Source organism: Delphinapterus leucas, chromosome 13, assembly GCF_059928025.1.
Source record: "Delphinapterus leucas isolate spDelLeu-1000000601 "Yukka" chromosome 13, BTC_Dleu_Yukka2, whole genome shotgun sequence".
NCBI lineage: Eukaryota > Metazoa > Chordata > Mammalia > Artiodactyla > Monodontidae > Delphinapterus > Delphinapterus leucas.
The window spans coordinates 72,390,385-72,407,652 of record NC_143141.1 but is presented as its reverse complement, the minus strand read 5'-3'; the positions used below and the strand labels follow the sequence as shown (position 1 = coordinate 72,407,652).

The 17,268-nt window shown below is 44.0% G+C and overlaps 1 protein-coding gene across 8 annotated transcripts in view; it reads left to right on the top strand.

The window, feature by feature from the left end:
- The window catches only part of BABAM2 (BRISC and BRCA1 A complex member 2), a 462,266-nt gene that overhangs the window by 427,703 nt on the left and 17,295 nt on the right, over positions 1 to 17,268 (top strand). The window contains exon 13 of one of the 8 annotated variants that reach the window (XM_089923330.1): positions 7,648 to 7,812. The exons of the other annotated variants lie outside the window; for them this stretch is intronic. Coding sequence (XP_089779456.1) covers positions 7,648 to 7,696 — 49 coding nt within the window. The 3' untranslated portion in view covers positions 7,697 to 7,812. Of the gene's footprint in view, positions 1 to 7,647; positions 7,813 to 17,268 lie in introns of those variants that run through there. 8 annotated transcript variants of the gene reach the window in all.

The following is a 17,268-nucleotide window of genomic DNA, read 5'->3' as shown; positions in this document are numbered from 1 at the left end:
CAGAGCATGGGCTCTAGGCGCCCAGGCTTCAGGAGTTGTGGCTCACTGGCTCTGGAGAGCAGGCTCAGTAGTTGTGGTGCACGGGCTTAGTTGCTCCGCTGCATGTGGGATCTTCCCGGACCAGGGCTTGAACCCGTGACCCCTGCATTGGCAGGCGGATTCTTAACCACCGCGCCACCAGGGAAGACCTATCAGTGTTTTATTTTTATGTTAATATTTTTGTATCCTCATAATTATTTACCTTCCACAGGGTCATGAAGAGATTCTCCTATGTCTTTCTCTAGGACCTTTGGTTTTGGTTTGACATTTAGGTCTATGACCCATCTCAAATTAATTTGGGGATGTGGTATGAGGTAGAGGCTAAAGTTAATTTTTTTGTTTATATATCTCCAGGTTAACTTAAGCAACATTTGTTGAAAAAAACCTTTCTTTCCCCGTTGAATTACCTTCATGCCTTTGTCAAAATAAATAGACCAGGGCTTCCCTGGTGGTGCAGTGGTTGAGAGTCCGCCTGCCGATGCAGGAGACATGGGTTCGTACCCCGGTCCGGGAAGATCCCACATGCCGCGGAGCGGCTGGGCCCGTGAGCCATGGCCGCTGAGCCTGCGCGTCTGGAGCCTGTGCTCCGCAATGGGAGAGGCCACAACAGTGAGAGGCCCGCGTACCGCAAAAATAAATAAATAAATAAATAGACCATATATGAGTGGGTCTGTTTCTGGATATTCTATTTCATCTATCTATTTTTCTGTTTATACACCAATACCAATGGTTCTTAGAATCAGGAAATGTAAATTCTCTAACTTTATTCTTTTTAAAGATTGTTTTGGCTGTCCTAGGTCCTTTTCTTTTCTGTATACGTTTTAGAATAAGTTTGCCACTTCCAACCCCAACCTGCAAAAGAAAAGCCTGCTGAGATTTTGATTGGGATGGCATTGAATCTGTAGGTCAACAAGGGAAGAATCGACATTTTAACAATACCGAATTCTTCCTATCAGTAAACATGGTTTTTATTTAGATCTTCTGTAATTTACCTCAGAAATGTATTAAGATTTCAGTGTAGAAGTCTTGGATATTTTTTAATGTTTTTGCTTTTATTGTGAATGATAGCTTTTCAGATTTTATTTTCCAGTTGTTGCTAGTATATAGAAATAGAAATGACTTTTCTGTATTGACCTTGTGTACTGTGACATTGCTAAATTTACAATCCTACTAAGTTCTAGTAGCTTTTTTATAGATTTCTTAGAATTTTTTACATAAATAGTCATATCATCTGTTAACAGCTTTACTTCTTTCTATCTAGTGTTTAAATCTTTACATTTTTTAGTTTCTTTCTTTTTTCTTTTTTTTTTTTTTAACCTACTTGCACTGACTGGGACCTCTAGTCCAGTGTTGTACACAAGTGCTGTGAGCAGACACCTGGCCTTATATTTCCACATTAAAATTGATGTTAGCAGTAGGTTTTACATAGATGTCTTTAGCAGATTGAAGAAATTCCCTTATATTCCTACTTTGCTAAGAGTTTTTATCATGAGTGAGTGTTGAATTCTGTAGAATGCTTTTTCTGCCTCTATTGACATGTTCCTGTGGCTTTTCTTCTTCTATTAGAGTGGTGAATTACGTTAATTAGGTTTTGACTGTTAGACCAACCTTGCATTCCAGGGATAAATAAACCCTTCTGAGTCATGATATTTTATCCTTTTTTACATTATTAGATTTGATTTGCTAAAATTATGTTAAAAGTTTTACATCTGTGTTCATGGATGATACTAGTCTGAAATTTCCTTTCTTGTGTTGTCCTTGTTAGACTTTGATAATAGCACTACACTGGCTTCATAAAAGGAATTGGCAGGTTTTCCTTCCTTATCTGTTTTCTGAAAGAGTTTATGTAGGTTTGGCATTATTCTTTTCTAAATGTTTGGTAGAGTTTATTTGTGGGGAAAAAAATTCAATGTCTATACTAAATATAGGGATATTCAGATTTTTAAAAATTTCTTCCTGTGTTAGCTGTAGCAAGTTGTGGGATTTTTTTAAGAAATTTATCCATCATATTTAAGTTGTTGAATGGATTAGCATAGAATTGTTTATGGTATTGTCTTATTTTCCTTTTAATATCTATGGGGGCTATAGTGATATAACTTCTTTTATTCCTTACAGTGAAAATTTGTATCTTTTTCCTCTCCCTTTCTTTTAAAAACAGTCTATCTAGGGGTTTATCAATTTTTCTAATCTTCTCAAAGAAACAAGCTTTTACTTTGTTGATTTTATCCATGGTTTGTTTTCCATTTTATTAATCTATGCTTTTATCTTTATTATTTCCTTCAATTTATTTTCAGTTTAATTTCCTCTTCTTTTTCAATTTTTTCAAAATAGAAGCTTAGATCATTGATTTTAATCCTTTCTTTCTTTTTTTTTTTTTTTTTTTTTGTGGTATGCGGGCCTCTCACTGTTGTGGCCTCTCCCGTTGCAGAGCACAGGCTCCAGACGCGCAGGCTCAGTGGCCATGGCTCACGGGCCCAGCCGCTCTGCAGCATATGGGATTTTCCCGGACCAGGGCACGAACCCATGTCCCCTGCATCGGCAGGTGGACTCTCAACCACTGCGCCACCAGGGAAGCCTCTTTTCTTCTTTTTTAATATAAGCCTTTAAAGGTATAAATTTCTCTCTAAAGTTTGCTTTAGTTGTATCCCGCAAAATTTGGTATTTTTTTTTGTTTTTATACAGCAGGTTTTTATTAGCCATCCATTTTATACCCATCAGTGTATACATGTCAATCCCAATCTCCCAATTCATCCCACCACCACCCACCACCACCCCGCCCCTTTCCCCCCTTAGTGTCCATACGTTTGTTTTCTACATCTGTGTCTCTATTTCTGCCCTGCAAACCAGTTCATCTGTACCATTTTTCTAGGTTCCACATATATGCGTTAATATACGATATTTGTTTTTCTCTTTCTGACTTACTTCACTCTGTATGACAGTCTCTAGATCCATCCACATCTCAGCAAATGACCCAATTTCGTTTCTTTTTATGGCTGAGTAATATTCCATTGTATATATGTACCACATCTTCTTTATCCATTTGTCCATCAATGGGCATTTAGGTTTCTTCCATGACCTGGCTATTGTAAATAATGCTGCAGTGAACATTGGGGTGCATGTGTCTTTTTGAATTATGGTTTTCTCTGGGTATATGCCCAGTAGTGGGATTTCTGGGTCATATGGTAGTTCTATTTTTATATTTTTAAGGAACCTCCATACTGTTCTCCATAGTGGCTGTATCAATTTACATTCCCACCAACAGTGCAAGAGGGTTCCCTTTTCTCCACACCCTCTCCAGCATTTGTTGTTTGTAGATCTTCTGATGACGCCCATTCAAACTGGTGTGAGGTGATACCTCATTGTAGTTTTGATTTGCATTTCTCTAATAATTAGTGATGTTGAGCAGTTTTTCATGTGCTTCTTGGCAATCTGTATGTCTTTTCCATTATCATTTTGTTAGAAAAAATTTTTAATTTCCTTTATGATTTCTTTTTGAACCATGAGATATTTTTAATTGTGCTGCTTGAATTTCAAGTGTTTGGGGATTTTTCTAGATGTTTTATTGTTACTGATGTTTAATTTCTGTTTTGGTCAGAGATTATAATCTGTGTGATTTTAATCCTTTGAAATTTGTTGAGACTTGTTTTATGGCCCAACATATAGTCCATCTTGATATAGTTCATGTGAACTTGAAAAGAATGTGTGTCCTGCAGTTCTGAGATATAGTGTTCTATATACATATTAAGTCAAATTACTTGTTAGTGTTATTCAAATCTTCTATATCCTTACTATTATTTTTTGTGTTTATTATTATAACAGTTACTGAAAGGAGGTGGTAAAGTTTCCATCTATGATTTTGTATTTGTCTATTTCTCCTTTTAGTTCTGTCATTTTTTGCTTTTTGCATTTTGAAGTTTTGTTATTTAAGTACATACATATTTGGAATTGTTATGTCTTCTTGAAAAATTGGCCATTCTATCATTATGAAATGATTCTCGCTATTTCTGATAATACTACTTCACTTGAATTCTGCTTTGTCTGATATTAATATAGTTACACCAGCTTTCTTTTTCTTTTTTAATTTTTAATTTTTATTTTTTAACATCTTTATTGGAGTATAATTGCTTTACAATGGTGTGTTAGTTTCTGATTTACAACAAAGTGAATCAGCTATACATATACATATATCCCCATAGCTCCTCCCTCTTGCGTCTCCCGCCCACCCTCCCTATCCCACCCCTCTAGGTGGTCACAAAGCACCAATCTGATCTCCCTGTGCTATGCGGCTGCTTCCCACTAGCTATCTATTTTGGTAGTATATATAAGTCCATGCCACTCTGTCACTTCGTCCCATCTTACCCTTTCCCCTCCCCGTGTCCTCAAGTCCATTCTCTACATCTGCGTCCTCATTCCTGCTTTCCTATGCCTACTTTTTGCTTGGTATATCTTTTTTCATCCTTTTGCTTTCATCCTATGTGTGCCTTTATATGTCAAGGAAACCTTTTGTAACTTGGTTTTTTAAATCTAGTCTGATAATCTCTGCCTTTTAATTGGAGTATTTCATTCATTTATATTTCATATAATTAATGAGCTGGTTGGGTATAAGTCTATCTTCTTACTATTTGTTGTTTAATTTCCCCTGTTCTTTATCCCTTTGTTCTTCCCTTCCAAATCTTCCATTTGATTTATTTGAGTATTTTTTAGTATACCATTCTCTCTTCTATTGGTCTTTTAGTTATAGCTCTGTGTATCATATTTTAGTTATTAACACACTAAAATATATTCTTAATTTATCTCAGTCTACCATGAATTAATATTACAACAGTTCAAGTATAATGTAGAAACCTAAAACAATGTAATTCTCTTGTGCTATTATATTCAGATGTTTCACTTCTTCATATATTATGAATCCCACAATACATGTTATTACTTTGGCTTTTAATAGTCAGTTGACTTCTAAAGAATTTTAGAAAAGAAAGAAAAATTATGCTCCATTTTATTCTGGCTTTCTGCACATCCACACCCAGGCAGATAGATAAAGTTTCCCATTCTCTTTACCACTTCTCTGAGCCTCCCTCCTCAGAGGCCTGGCATTTGAGTAACATAAATACAGAGAGGAAATGCATGTGGCAGTTAAGAGCACTGACCCTAAAGTCAAGAGAGAGTTGGGTTTAAACCTGTCTCTGCTATCACTAGCTGTGTGACTTTAGGCAAATTCATAGTCTGAATCTGTCTCCTTATCTATAAAATGGTGAAGCTAGTTTAGAATATCAAATGGGGTGTGTGATTTTCTATTGTTGATTTGCAAATTTTATATCTTAAAACAGCACAAATTATTATCTCACACTCTCTGTGGATCCAACACAACTTTCCTGGCTTCTCTGTTTAGGGTCCCAAAAGACTAAAATCAAAGTGTTGGCTGGGGCCGTTACCACATCGGAGGCCCAGGGCCTCTTCCAAGCTCATTCAGGTTGTTGGCAGAGTTCAGATCCTTGTGGTTGTAAGACTGAGGTCCCTGCTTCCTTGCTGGCTGTCAGGTGGAGGCCATTCCCTGCCATGTGGGCCCCTCCATCATCAAGCTTGCAGTAGTACATCAAACACTCATGTTTCCAATTTCTGACTTCTGTGTCACTGACATCTAGTCTCTGATTTAAAGGGTTCATTTGATTAGGTCAGGCCTACCAGTTAATCTCCCTTCCTTAACGTCATCCATTGGTTCCATGTAACATAACCCACTTACAGGAATGAAATTCATCATTTTTCACGGTCCTGGGGATTATACAGGGAGTGTACACCAGGGGCTGAGGAATCTTAGGAGCTATCTTAGAATTCTGCCTACTACACAGGGTAATGTAGGTGAATTGTCCAGCATAGGATCTGTCATGTCATAAGCATTCAGTAAATGTTAGAATTCAGCGTCATCATACCTGGAGAAAAAAACAGAGATTTTTAATTAAAAGATGGCGGAGTCAGCACTGCTAGCTTTGCATGCAACCGAGTAAACAGTCCCTCAAACCTCAGTGACTTGGCCAGAGATTCTTAAGTTCTAGGCTGCTCCATCCATGGCTGCTGTCCCCTATGGTTGTGTCTTCTTGGTGCCAGTACAGCCAGTTTGAAAGGTGGAAAACCTCCATCCTTCAACTGTATAATCTACATAAAACCAACTATCACTTTAAAAAAAAAACTGAACCCTCTCGTTACCTACCTTGGTATCTTATACATAGCTTTAGCTCTGTCTAAATGAATGAATCAGATAATTTTTTATAATGCTTTCTAGTTTGATAAATCTATGAATAGGTGGAGTGAGTTTTCCCTGAGTTTCATTGTATAAAGCATTAGGTTGATCCTAGAGGCCTGAGTATGTTCTCAGAGCAGCATTGAACCCTAAAACCACCTACTGCAGTGGCTTGTCACACATTAAATCCATTATATAAATGGAATAGTTCGAAAAATAGCTTCTCGGTCAACACATGCAAGCAATTCATCATGAACCTTCTAAAACATTTTTTTGTTTCCCCTCTTGACTCCATGTCAGAAAGAGATGTTATTTTCTTATTTAGAAACTTATCGAGATACTCCCAAAGCAATCCCTAATTTCCCATATGTGGCTCTTCACCGTGCATACTTCTGTTATTTGTCATTCTGTTGTCTTTGCAGAATAACTGTCTCTTTCAATAATTTTTAAAAATTGTACATTCTGGGCTATTTCAATTATTTTTCATCGTTAATACCTTAGTATTCCCAAAGACACTGTTTCCTTCAAACTTCTCATTAGCTGCTAAATGCTTCAATCCAGTCTTATGCATTAGCCCTCTAAGTAAAACAGGTAAAAACAGATCTTCTCTCCTCAAGAGAAGGGGGTTAGATGTCCCCACCTGATGTGTCCCTCATCCCTTCCCTGACTGTGGCCTCCGGGGCCCCTCTGGGATGCCATGGAGCACAGCGTGGAAATCCCAGTCCTAAGAGGGCACTTCACAGTACGGTTGCAGGAGCCCTGAGGCCTGAGAATTCTTTAAAGACCAGGGTAGGGCTGGTGGGGGGAAGGGTGATCTTGAAGCATAAGTGGTTATAATGTGAGCCTACTCACATCTCCTGGTAAGATTTAATTGTGGCATCAGGCCTCTCTCTGCAGTCCCTGTGCTTGGTAAGCTGGCCAGAGGGAACGCTGACTGAACCAGCTTTGGGGCCCAGGTATCCAGTCATCGCTCTATGTTAGGGAAAACCCTGACGGGGACGTTGCAGCCCTCTCCCTCTCCCAGGACCACTAACCCCCCCGCCCATCCCTCCCCTTTATAACTGTATTTTTGGAACTCCCATATGGCACGGTAGGGGTTGACCAGGAAGGTAAGACTTGTGGCCACTGACTGCTCACCCTCACAGCCTTTCTGCGAGGGGAGCAGCTGCAGAACTGAGCCATTCTGGGCAGGAAGCGTCCTGGGAATGGAAGGGAGAGCCCCGAGCTAGGCAGAGCAACCAGGCTGGGGCTCCCAGAAAGCTTGGCCACACGGGGCCCATCGGAGCTCAGACCTCAGTGGCAGAGCCTGCAAGCCCAGCTGCTGCTATGATTCATAGGTTTTCTTTCTTTTTTTTTTTTTTTTTTGCCTTGAGTTTCCTAGGAATAGTTCCCTCTAAAAACTCCCAACCTCATCTCAGCTGAACTCCCCTCAAGAGAGAAGAGGGAATTTTCCAGGCCCAGGCTGGCCTCGCTTGGGGGATGAGAGCACCCGTAGAAGACAGGAGAGGAACCAGTGATGGTGCCTCCCGAGGAACTGGGGAAGGCTAAGGGCGCCAAACCTTCCTCTCCCCCACGCGCCCCGGGTTCCTGTGTTCACAAGCTGACCCATCCCTCCTAGGGTTTAAAGAGAAAGAAGTTGTGAGGAGAAAAATAAAGGAAATAAATACCATGAAATTCTTGGATCTTTGAACTCTCGCAGAGAATCATTTTGAAAAGTATCTTCAAGGGATTTGGTTTGTTTTTTCTTTCAGAAGAGAGAGCAACAGAGACGGGGAGGACTCCAGATCTGCCTGGCATCCAGGCATCCTCTCCAAATTGCGTAGGGCAGAGAGAACATGTTATTTATTAGAACCTGACATCTGTTGCTGTGAAATGATAAGCTCCATTAAAAAGCACGGCCATCAATTACTGCTAATACAGCCCTCATCCTGGAGTGGGCTGCTCACCACACTTCCAGCCTGTGCAGACCAGGCTGTACCAGGCACAGAGCATCCGCAGCCCCGCGCAGCCTCCCCGCTCCTTCCACAGGACCTCTCAGGCCGTCCCTCCCAGGCCCTCCAGCTGGGCTCCTGGCTTCCTTTGATTCCACTCTTTGGCCGCTCTGAGGGCTGTTTTCAGGACTGAACCCCCTGTCCATGCTGCTTCCTCAGTGGGAAACAGGGTGAGGCTTTACTCTCTGGTCTCAGTCATGCAAGCCGGAAGGAGCTGCACACAGCAGAGTAACTGGGAGATGAACGCATCTTAGTTGGGGGAATTCACTTAGTTGTGGTGTTGTGAGAGCTACTGATCAGCTCAGGCTTGGGTATCCCTCCCAGGATGGGAAAACGTCCATGATAACCAAGTGCACCTACTTCCTTGTCTGTGAGTTACAACCCTACATTTTCTTGGAAAAATAGACAGATGTCCTATAAAGTCAGAAAGGAAGGAATAGGGGAGTTGGTTTTGGATTTTTATAGTATATGAAAGTAGAAACACACGCTTATTCATGGAATCGGAGTTGCCTTTGAACGGTTGGAAGGGAAAACGTACAGTAAGTAAAGAAAATGCAGAGAATAACAGCCTGGGAGTTAGGAAACCTGGGTCTCGTTTGGACACCATTATTAATTTCCTGTGTGAACTCGGAAAGGACACTTCACCTTTCGGGGCCTCAGTACCCTCGTCTGAAAGTACTGGGCTAGTAGCTCATGATCACTAAGCTCTAACGTATTTCTGGGATTTTAAGTGAAAATTGTGTTTAAGGTAGTTTAGCATACTTTTTTGTTCGTGTTGACAAAATTCCATCTCTGTCGCCAGAGGTCAGACACAAATTGAAAACATTGCTAAATGGAATTAAGTACACTCCGTACGTGATGTTTTTTTGTACAACCCGTATCTAATATTTATAGAACACTTCAGCTGTGGGACGTGCACACATATGCCCTGAACACACACACCCAGTAAAATACTTCTAGATGTAATACTTTTTCAGATGTCAAGTTAAAACAGCTTCTCGGGAATTAGGCTTGACTGTTCAGATGTGCGTGTTGGTTTCTGACAGGTGCCGCCGGGGCTGCTCAGGGCTTATGTGGAGTCCAGCCAAGGCAGGAGGGCCAAGCCGCATGGTTCTATCATTTCTCATTAAGGCATGCATTCTAGAAATAGGGGAAGCATCAAAGGACAACCATCTAAAAATCTGTGCACATCATTAGTGACAAGCAGAGGCCTTGCTTCTGCAGAAATGGGATTCTGTCTTGTCTGTGGTCAGATCCTTCAGCGCAGGGACCACCTGTGAACATGAACTAGATTCATGACTTGTTAAAGTCACAGCTTTATAGAGGTGAGCAAAAACAGGGAGCAGATATAGTAACCTCTATGCCAGTGACCTCCAAAATCCACAGCCAATAGCAGAGCTAGGTTGGGTGACCAAGCAGGGATGCATTTAGGAAGGTAAGTGTGACAGTAGGGGCCAGTCTCAGGACGTGGAACATGGAAGGAGCCTTAGGCATCATCTAGTGCCACCAAAATTGAGTATGGTCAGCATTAACCATTGTGGTGGAAATTAAATGGAGTGATTGGTGTATTTAAAACCCTCAGCACAGTGGTTGGCATAGACTTGACATTCACTTCATCACCTTCATTTCCTGGAAGAACTTGCTCAAGGCCATACAGTACAAAGATGAGAACCCTTTTACCCGATCGCTGGTCCAGGGCCGGCCCAAGCCGCCTCTGGCCTCTCGCCTTCACTCTGCCTGTTTCCCGCTCCCTTGCTCACAGGAGAGCACAGGGCTGTCAAGGGCTGGAGGGCAGCATGCCTGCATCCACGTACCCACCACCTTCCCTTGGGGTGGCCGGGCATCGAACCTTCTTCCTAGTGGCTCACCCAGCAGGCTGAGGGACGCTGTGGCCACGGGGAAAGCCCAAGGTATTCTTGAGCAGAAATAGCTCTCCTAAGCGTATGGAGACCTGACACTGAGTACCTTTAAGGGAAGGTGAACATTCCTGTGGCTGAACTTATTACTATAATCAGTGGGCAAAGGAAGAAAAAGGGTATGATAATGGAGCAGGCCAAAGGAAAGACACTGCTTCACAGCTGCCTCCAAACCAGCAGGAAGGCTGCACAATCAAGCAGAGGACAAAAAATTCCAGTGACTCCTATCTTCCCAGACAGAACTTCTGGCACTTAGTCATGCCTAATGGAAAATGGAAGCCAAGAAAGCAGAAGTGAGGCTGGAGTGATCTAGGGTAGTTCTTATCCAGAGTCCCTTCTGAGGAGAAAAAGTGCCCTGGATGGTCAGGGCTGGGTTGCCAGGTAGAAGTGCCATGGCCATGGGGAGAACAGGCTTTAGAGCAGCCGTGATTATAAGGATCAAGTGGAACAATGGCTTCTGCCGTGAAGTTATTGCTAGTAATTCATTCAGCAAACATTTAAGAGCTATATACACAATAGTTGACCCTCAAACAATGCGAGGGTTAATCCACATATAACATACAGTCGACCCTCTGTATCCAGAGTTTCTCCACATCCGTGGATTCAACCAATCATGGACTGTGTAGTACTGTAGTATTTACAATTGAAAAATCTCCGTGGTTAAGTGGACCCATGCAGTTCAAAGCCATGTAGTTCAAGGGTCAACTGTATATACAGAGTATGTGCAAAGCACTGGGGACCACAACACACACACACACACAGGGTTGCTGCCCTCCAGGTGCTAAAACTCATCCACCTGTTGTGAAGAGTCCCAGCTACAAAGCCCACTGATTGATTTTTGGAACCGTCCATCACTGGTTGAGATTCTGTTCCAGTGACAGGGCATCCATGACGTTAACTACTCAGCACACTGAGTACAAGTCAAAATTGCAAAGTGGGAAGCTCTTCTAAAAACCAAATTTAGAAGACCAAAATTTTCCATTATTGATCATTTTGGGGATCGGATAATCTTTAAATTGTCATTATTTCAGTTGCCCAGAAAAGTGAAATTTATGGGAACGTATATGTAAAGGCAAGACTATGTTGTTTCTTTCTGAGAATAAGTGATAATGGATCAACCAGTCTCTCCTGATCACCTTATAGACAATAATAATAATAAATATGCATTGAAGGCTTTCACTGCACCAGCACAGCTGTAAATGCTTTATATATTTTAATTCCTGTGATTCTTGTAACAACCCTATGAGACAGGTACTGCCGTGACACCTATTTTACAGGTGATGAAGCTGAGGCCCCACAAAGTGAAGTGACTTGTCCAAGGTCACAGTGTAACTTAGTGTAGGAACTGAGGATATACCTTGGGTTTCCCAACTTTTAGACTGGCATTCTGCTCTTAGAATGCCCTGCCACTCTTCCTCAGACTGATTGCCTGAGTTATCCCAAAATTGCCAGGCAAGTGAGCTCAGCTGTCTGTCCGTAACTGCAGAGTCTCTGGGTTCTCTGCCTCGGTCAGCACTCAGGTTTGGCGAGCCCCAGTGTGGATTTGTAGTGGCAGTCATTTTGATTAGGTCCTGCCCAGATCACCAGCATTTTTCCCATTCTTTTATTCATTCATTCAGCAAATATTTGTTGAATTCAAAGTAGGTATCAGGCACCATGTTAAGTGATGCGTGGGACACAGTCTGCCTTCACTGGACCAGAGGTGAGATGAAAATTCTACATAAATAACTTGTCAGGCAGCAGCATGTACAACATGCAGGGGAAATGCAGTCAGAGTCCCGAGGAGAGATGATGTCTGTTTCCTGAGATTGAGGTGGCTGACTCTAGAGGGTGGGTAGGAACTGATGTGCAGAGATGGAGGGAGGACACTCCTGCCAGAGGGAACAGAGGCTCAGAGGCCGGGAACCATGGGGTTCCAGGTAGGCCAGTCTCCTTTGAAGAGGGCAGCAGTAGATGAGGCAGGAGAGAAGGAAAGAAAAGAGGCAGGTAACAGAGTTCTGCACGGTAGAAGGAATGATGCTCTGGGATCAGACCAGCCAGAATTCAAATCCTGGTTCTACCACTTGATAGCAGTATTTTGTTACCGCTGTGGAAGTTGGTTTTCTCATCTGTACATGAGGATAACAGTCCTCTCTCACAGTGGACTGTGAATGTTAAGTGGGAAAATGACTGTAAAATGTCTGGGTTATTGTTGATGTTCAGTTAATGGTGACTTATTATTAACTGCTGTGCTAAGACACTTGATCTCCTTTTCTGTAGGCAATAAGGTTTTTCTTAAATTAGCAGATTACATATTGATACAGTGACCTGCCTTGGCATAGATATATAAAGCATAATAGAGCCTTCTTGCCTTGGAAATAGTAAGGAAGGCAGTAAAAACTGAGATCTGTGGTCACACTTGTGCACCACTATAAAGGAATGCTTGTCTTGGGCCCTTCCACCTTTTCTTTGCCACCTCAATACCCAAGAGACTGACTCTTATTCTCCAGAGTTAGGGTTTCCAGTTTTAGCAATTAAAAATACAAGTTGCCCCATTAAATTTGAATTCCATATAAACAACAAATAATTTTAGTATAAGTATATCCCATGCAAAATTTAGGACATACTTACACTGAAATGTTATTTGAAGTTTATTTGAAATTTAAATTGATATGGGCATCCTTTGTGGAGGGACAGCTCAGGAATCGGTCAGAACAATCTGTCCGCCTTCCTGGGGAGGGGGACCCCCCCCCCATCTTCTAGTCTCGTCCCTCAGGTAATAAAGGCTCTGCTCAGCAGACTTCGGCAGTGCCTTCAAATCACTTCCTGGGTAGAGACAGTATATGCTGATGGGTCCCGCTGTGTGTGTTTGGGGTGGGAGCAGAGGTCAAGTGGGGCAGGATGTCTTGTACCAGCCTTCACATCTCCCCAGCCTTCTTTCTTCAGAACATTCTCACAGACAATTGGCAGAATGAAGACAGCCTTTGTGGTCTGATAACTTGTCTCATGGAATAAGTGCAAGCCCTCTTTCATAGAGCTTCTTCCAGGAACATTGCTAAAAGTGGCGACTTTAGCCGTCCCTGTGGCGTGAGTGACTTGAGATGGCCAGAGCAGGCATGATAGTAACTGACCGCATGCTCCCTGCTCTGGGGAGTCTGGGGACCACAGTACTGGAGCTGGGAGGACAGTCCAGCTGCCTCACTACGCAAGTGAAACAAAGAAGACCCAGAGAAGGGAAGTGCTTTGCCCAAGGCCACACAGCTATCCAGAATTTGAGTCTGAACTTCAGCCTGGGTCTACTACCTTGAGTTCTTCTGTAATAATTCAGGGGGTCTGAGAATTCCCAACACACTTGTTTGGTTGACTGGTGAACATTTTCTCTGGACTACTTGACAACTGTCATCTCCAGATCTCCACTCGGCTGCATGTCCTTCAGCGCTGCCGCTCTCAGCTTCATGCTTGCTGCCCCTAAGAGCAAGTTCACTCCTGGTACGGAGTTCATGGCATTTTCTAGACCAGCTTGATCTTCGCCCTCCTCCCCAGCAGTGCCTCCTTGCTGATCCCTTTGCCCCACCCTGACCAAGTGTTCAGCGGTTGAGATGGAAAAATCCATCTCAAAGCAGAGGGCTTTTAACCTCGCTTTCAGAGGAGTAATTTGTCCACGTAACAGGAGGTGAAAATTAAAACAAAGCAGGGCGTAGGTTGGAGCAGTACAGCACCCTTGGGTTTAAAAGTGCCTTTGACCTATTCCCCTCAGACTAGAATGATTATCTGGATGCCAGAGAGTTCTTAGAGGAGCCCTTTACTCAGTGGTGTCACTGGCAAGGTGGCATTAGCCCTAAGACCAGCTTTATATGCACTCAGAAAGCAAACCTGGCCGTGCGGGCAGAGCCGGCCCACGTGGAAGCCTGGAGAGGCCATCAGGGGGTCTTCCACTTTTTTGTGTGTGGTACGCGGGCCTGTCACTGTTCTGGCCTCTCCCTTTGCGCAGCACAGGCTCCGGACGCGCAGGCTCAGCGGCCATGGCTCACGGGCCTAGCCGCTCCGCGGCATGTGGGATCTTCCCGGACCGGGGCACGAACCCGTGTCTCCCGCATCAGCAGGCGGACTCTCAACCACTGTGCCACCAGGGAAGCCCTCCACTTTTTTTTTTTTTTTTTTTTTTTTTTTTGCTTGTTCTTGCCACAGGCTGTCATGAGACCAAGAAAACTTGTTTTGAAAATGCTTGACAGCCGAAACAACCTGTTCTCGGCTCTGGACGAGAGCGTCTGTCCTTTCTGACCATTTCTGTACTGTTTGATGTTTGACTAGCTGCTGACTGGAAAAAATGAAGTTGCTATTTTCTTCTCATATTGTTCACAGGCAAGTGCCAGTGGCTTTCCAGGCCCTTGTTTCCCATTTTTTCCAGCCCTTCACCAGAGACATTTTAAGACAGTGCCTGAGTTTAACTGATGAATGAACATTAGCAACATATACTTATGAGGATATAACCGATGGTTACATCTCTGCAAGCCAAGCTCTATATGTGGGTTGTCTTTTCCAATCCCATTAGATTTCAACCTGTGATTTTCCACTTGTAGTTTAGTCCTCTCTGGAGAACTTGAATGTGTGAGTCAAAATCTCCAGTTATCCCAGTGGCTACTTTGGCCTTCCGCACTGGTGGCTCTGAGGCCTGCAGCAGCATCTCTGTTCCTCCCCGGGGTCTTGGTCTTGGATGGTCTCAGGTGGGTCCTGTGAGTGGGAAGGAGCCACTTCACTTCTTTTCTGCAAATAGAGGGGTTGGACAGGTAAAGAATTGACAAACAATAGCCCCAGGGCAAGTTTAGCCAGCTGCTTGTTTTTATAAATAAAGTTTTATTGGAACAGAGCCCCACCCATTCATTTACATATCGCACATGGCTGCTGTCACTCCAAGGGCAGAGTTGAATTGCAGAGACAGGGTATATGGCCTGCAAAGCTGAAAATACTTGCTGTCTGGCCCTTTACAGGAAAACATTGCTGACCCCTGGATTAGATGACCTTTAGGGTTTTCAAATCCAACTTTCTATGACTTTTGAACTCGTGCAGTTCTTTTACAGCACAAGCTCCTGAAGCACCTAATAAGGGGCTAACTAGAAGGGGACCTCTCTCTCCCCTGCAGCAGTTACAATGCAAAGCACGCCTTGAGGTTGCTGAAATCTACAAAGGGAGGGGGCTTATTCTGCTGTGTTTGTATAGTTTTATTTTGCTGTATGTCTGTATTCGTTTATTGGTCTGAGGGCTCTGGCGTCCTTGGTGTCCACCAATTTTGGTAAAAAGACACCCCAGCTGTTTAGGCCTGACTGAATTCAGTGGCATGGTTCAAGGTGGGACACCCATCTGTACCCACGTGGAGGAGGACACTGATTCATCTGCTTGATAACTATGGTAGGAAAGGGAGCCGGATGCTGCCTTGAGAACCTGTGTGGCTGCCTGGACCCACCCCACCTGCTGTTTGTGTTTGCCTGTCTCTGAGTCTGAGCAGTGAGATGGGGCAGGATAGCTCAAAGTGGCAAGGTAGGTTGGTGGCCATGGTGAGAAAAACAGGAAGAAGCCTTGAAAACTGCAGAGACTAGGGAAGCACTAATCTTTTTAATCTTCTTCCCCTGGTGCCAGTCCAAACAAGATTCTAACATAAAATTTGCATCCCAGTGACATGCATCCCATACCCACGTTCCCAGGGCATAATAGGGGATCCAAAGCACAGAACTGCATGGTCCTCCAGTCAAGGCCACCCTGGCCTATGAAGAACTTTTGTGCAGACTAGAAAAAGGTGCCCCTTTTTGGTGCAGACTTGGCTAATAGCTTTGGGTAAGAGAAACCTCCCCCTTTCTCTAGGCATCTAGCCCTGGGCGAGCACACAGTTAAGTAAATGGGCAGGGACTGGGTTTCAGCCCCCACTTGCTCGTTTGGCCAGACTCCTTGGCGCGGAGCAGATGCTGCCCTCCCCAGTGGAGCAGCCACTCCTGCTACCTGGCATCTTAGAAGTCTAGCGGGGGGCTCCCCTCGCAGGGTCTTGCTGACCAACAACAGGTTAACTCTCCTTGGCCTTGGTTTTTGAGACCACAGCAGCCTGGGCTGGTCCCCCACACGCCCAGTAATACCCATCCCCTCAGCAGTGCCACAGTGCAGGGTGGCTCAGAGCCCCGGGGCTGGGAGCACCAAGACATGGTCCTCCCCCAGCTGCACCAAGGGCCCTGATCTCGTTGAGGTGCTTATTTTGGAGAGCCCAAGTCCTGGCTCTTCTTTGCCAACTTCTGACCTAAAACTGGCTCCGCTTAAGGAATGCACATAATTTTCCACAGTTAGATCTCAGAGGTAATATGCTAGCAGCACAAAGAAATGTGCTAAGAGGGCCAGAGCAGACGAGCTCACGATGGTGGGGACGGACCTCACTCCCCAGGCGCTGGGTTACACGTTGCCCAGTGTGCGTGGTGACGACATTCCGCCAGGACACCCTCCTCTGCAGGGCGTGTTGTCAGCATGGTTTTGAGAAGGCTGTTATGAACTCTCCGTGGGTGAGACAGCTTTGTGGTCAGATCTGGTTTCCACCTCTCAACTCACACTGGAAATTGTACTGGGGCCGGCCGGCCATGTGGGCAAATTTTGAAAGATTCCTAACCTACCCTTTTCATTCTGCATCTATCAGCGGTTCCCAGCAGTCCAGAGGCCAGAGGATTAGGAAGAAAAAGAGGCTGGGAGCCCCGAGTAGCTGAGGATTCAGTATCTACTTCCTGTTCCCTTTCTTGGACCTTAAAAGGCTCCTGGGAATAAGAAGGAATGTAGTTTGTCACTGTTCTGAGCCCCTTAACCGTGCAGAGCGCTGTGCTAAGAAACAGTTAGAGTCCTGTGGACTAGAGCACTTCTCTCTGTGCCCTAGAAAGATGCGACCGGGAGGAGAGTGGGTGGAGTGTGGGCATCAGTGTGGCTGCAGCCCGTAGGGAAGGGTGGTGGGAGCCCATGAAGTTGACATTGGGGAATAGCCCTGTACACTAGTTTCGGACCAGAGCCCCAGGGCCTAAGAGAAAGAAATCTCCCAGTTAGCAAATGTTCCCAGTTTAAACATTTTACTGTTCCAAGTCACCAGATG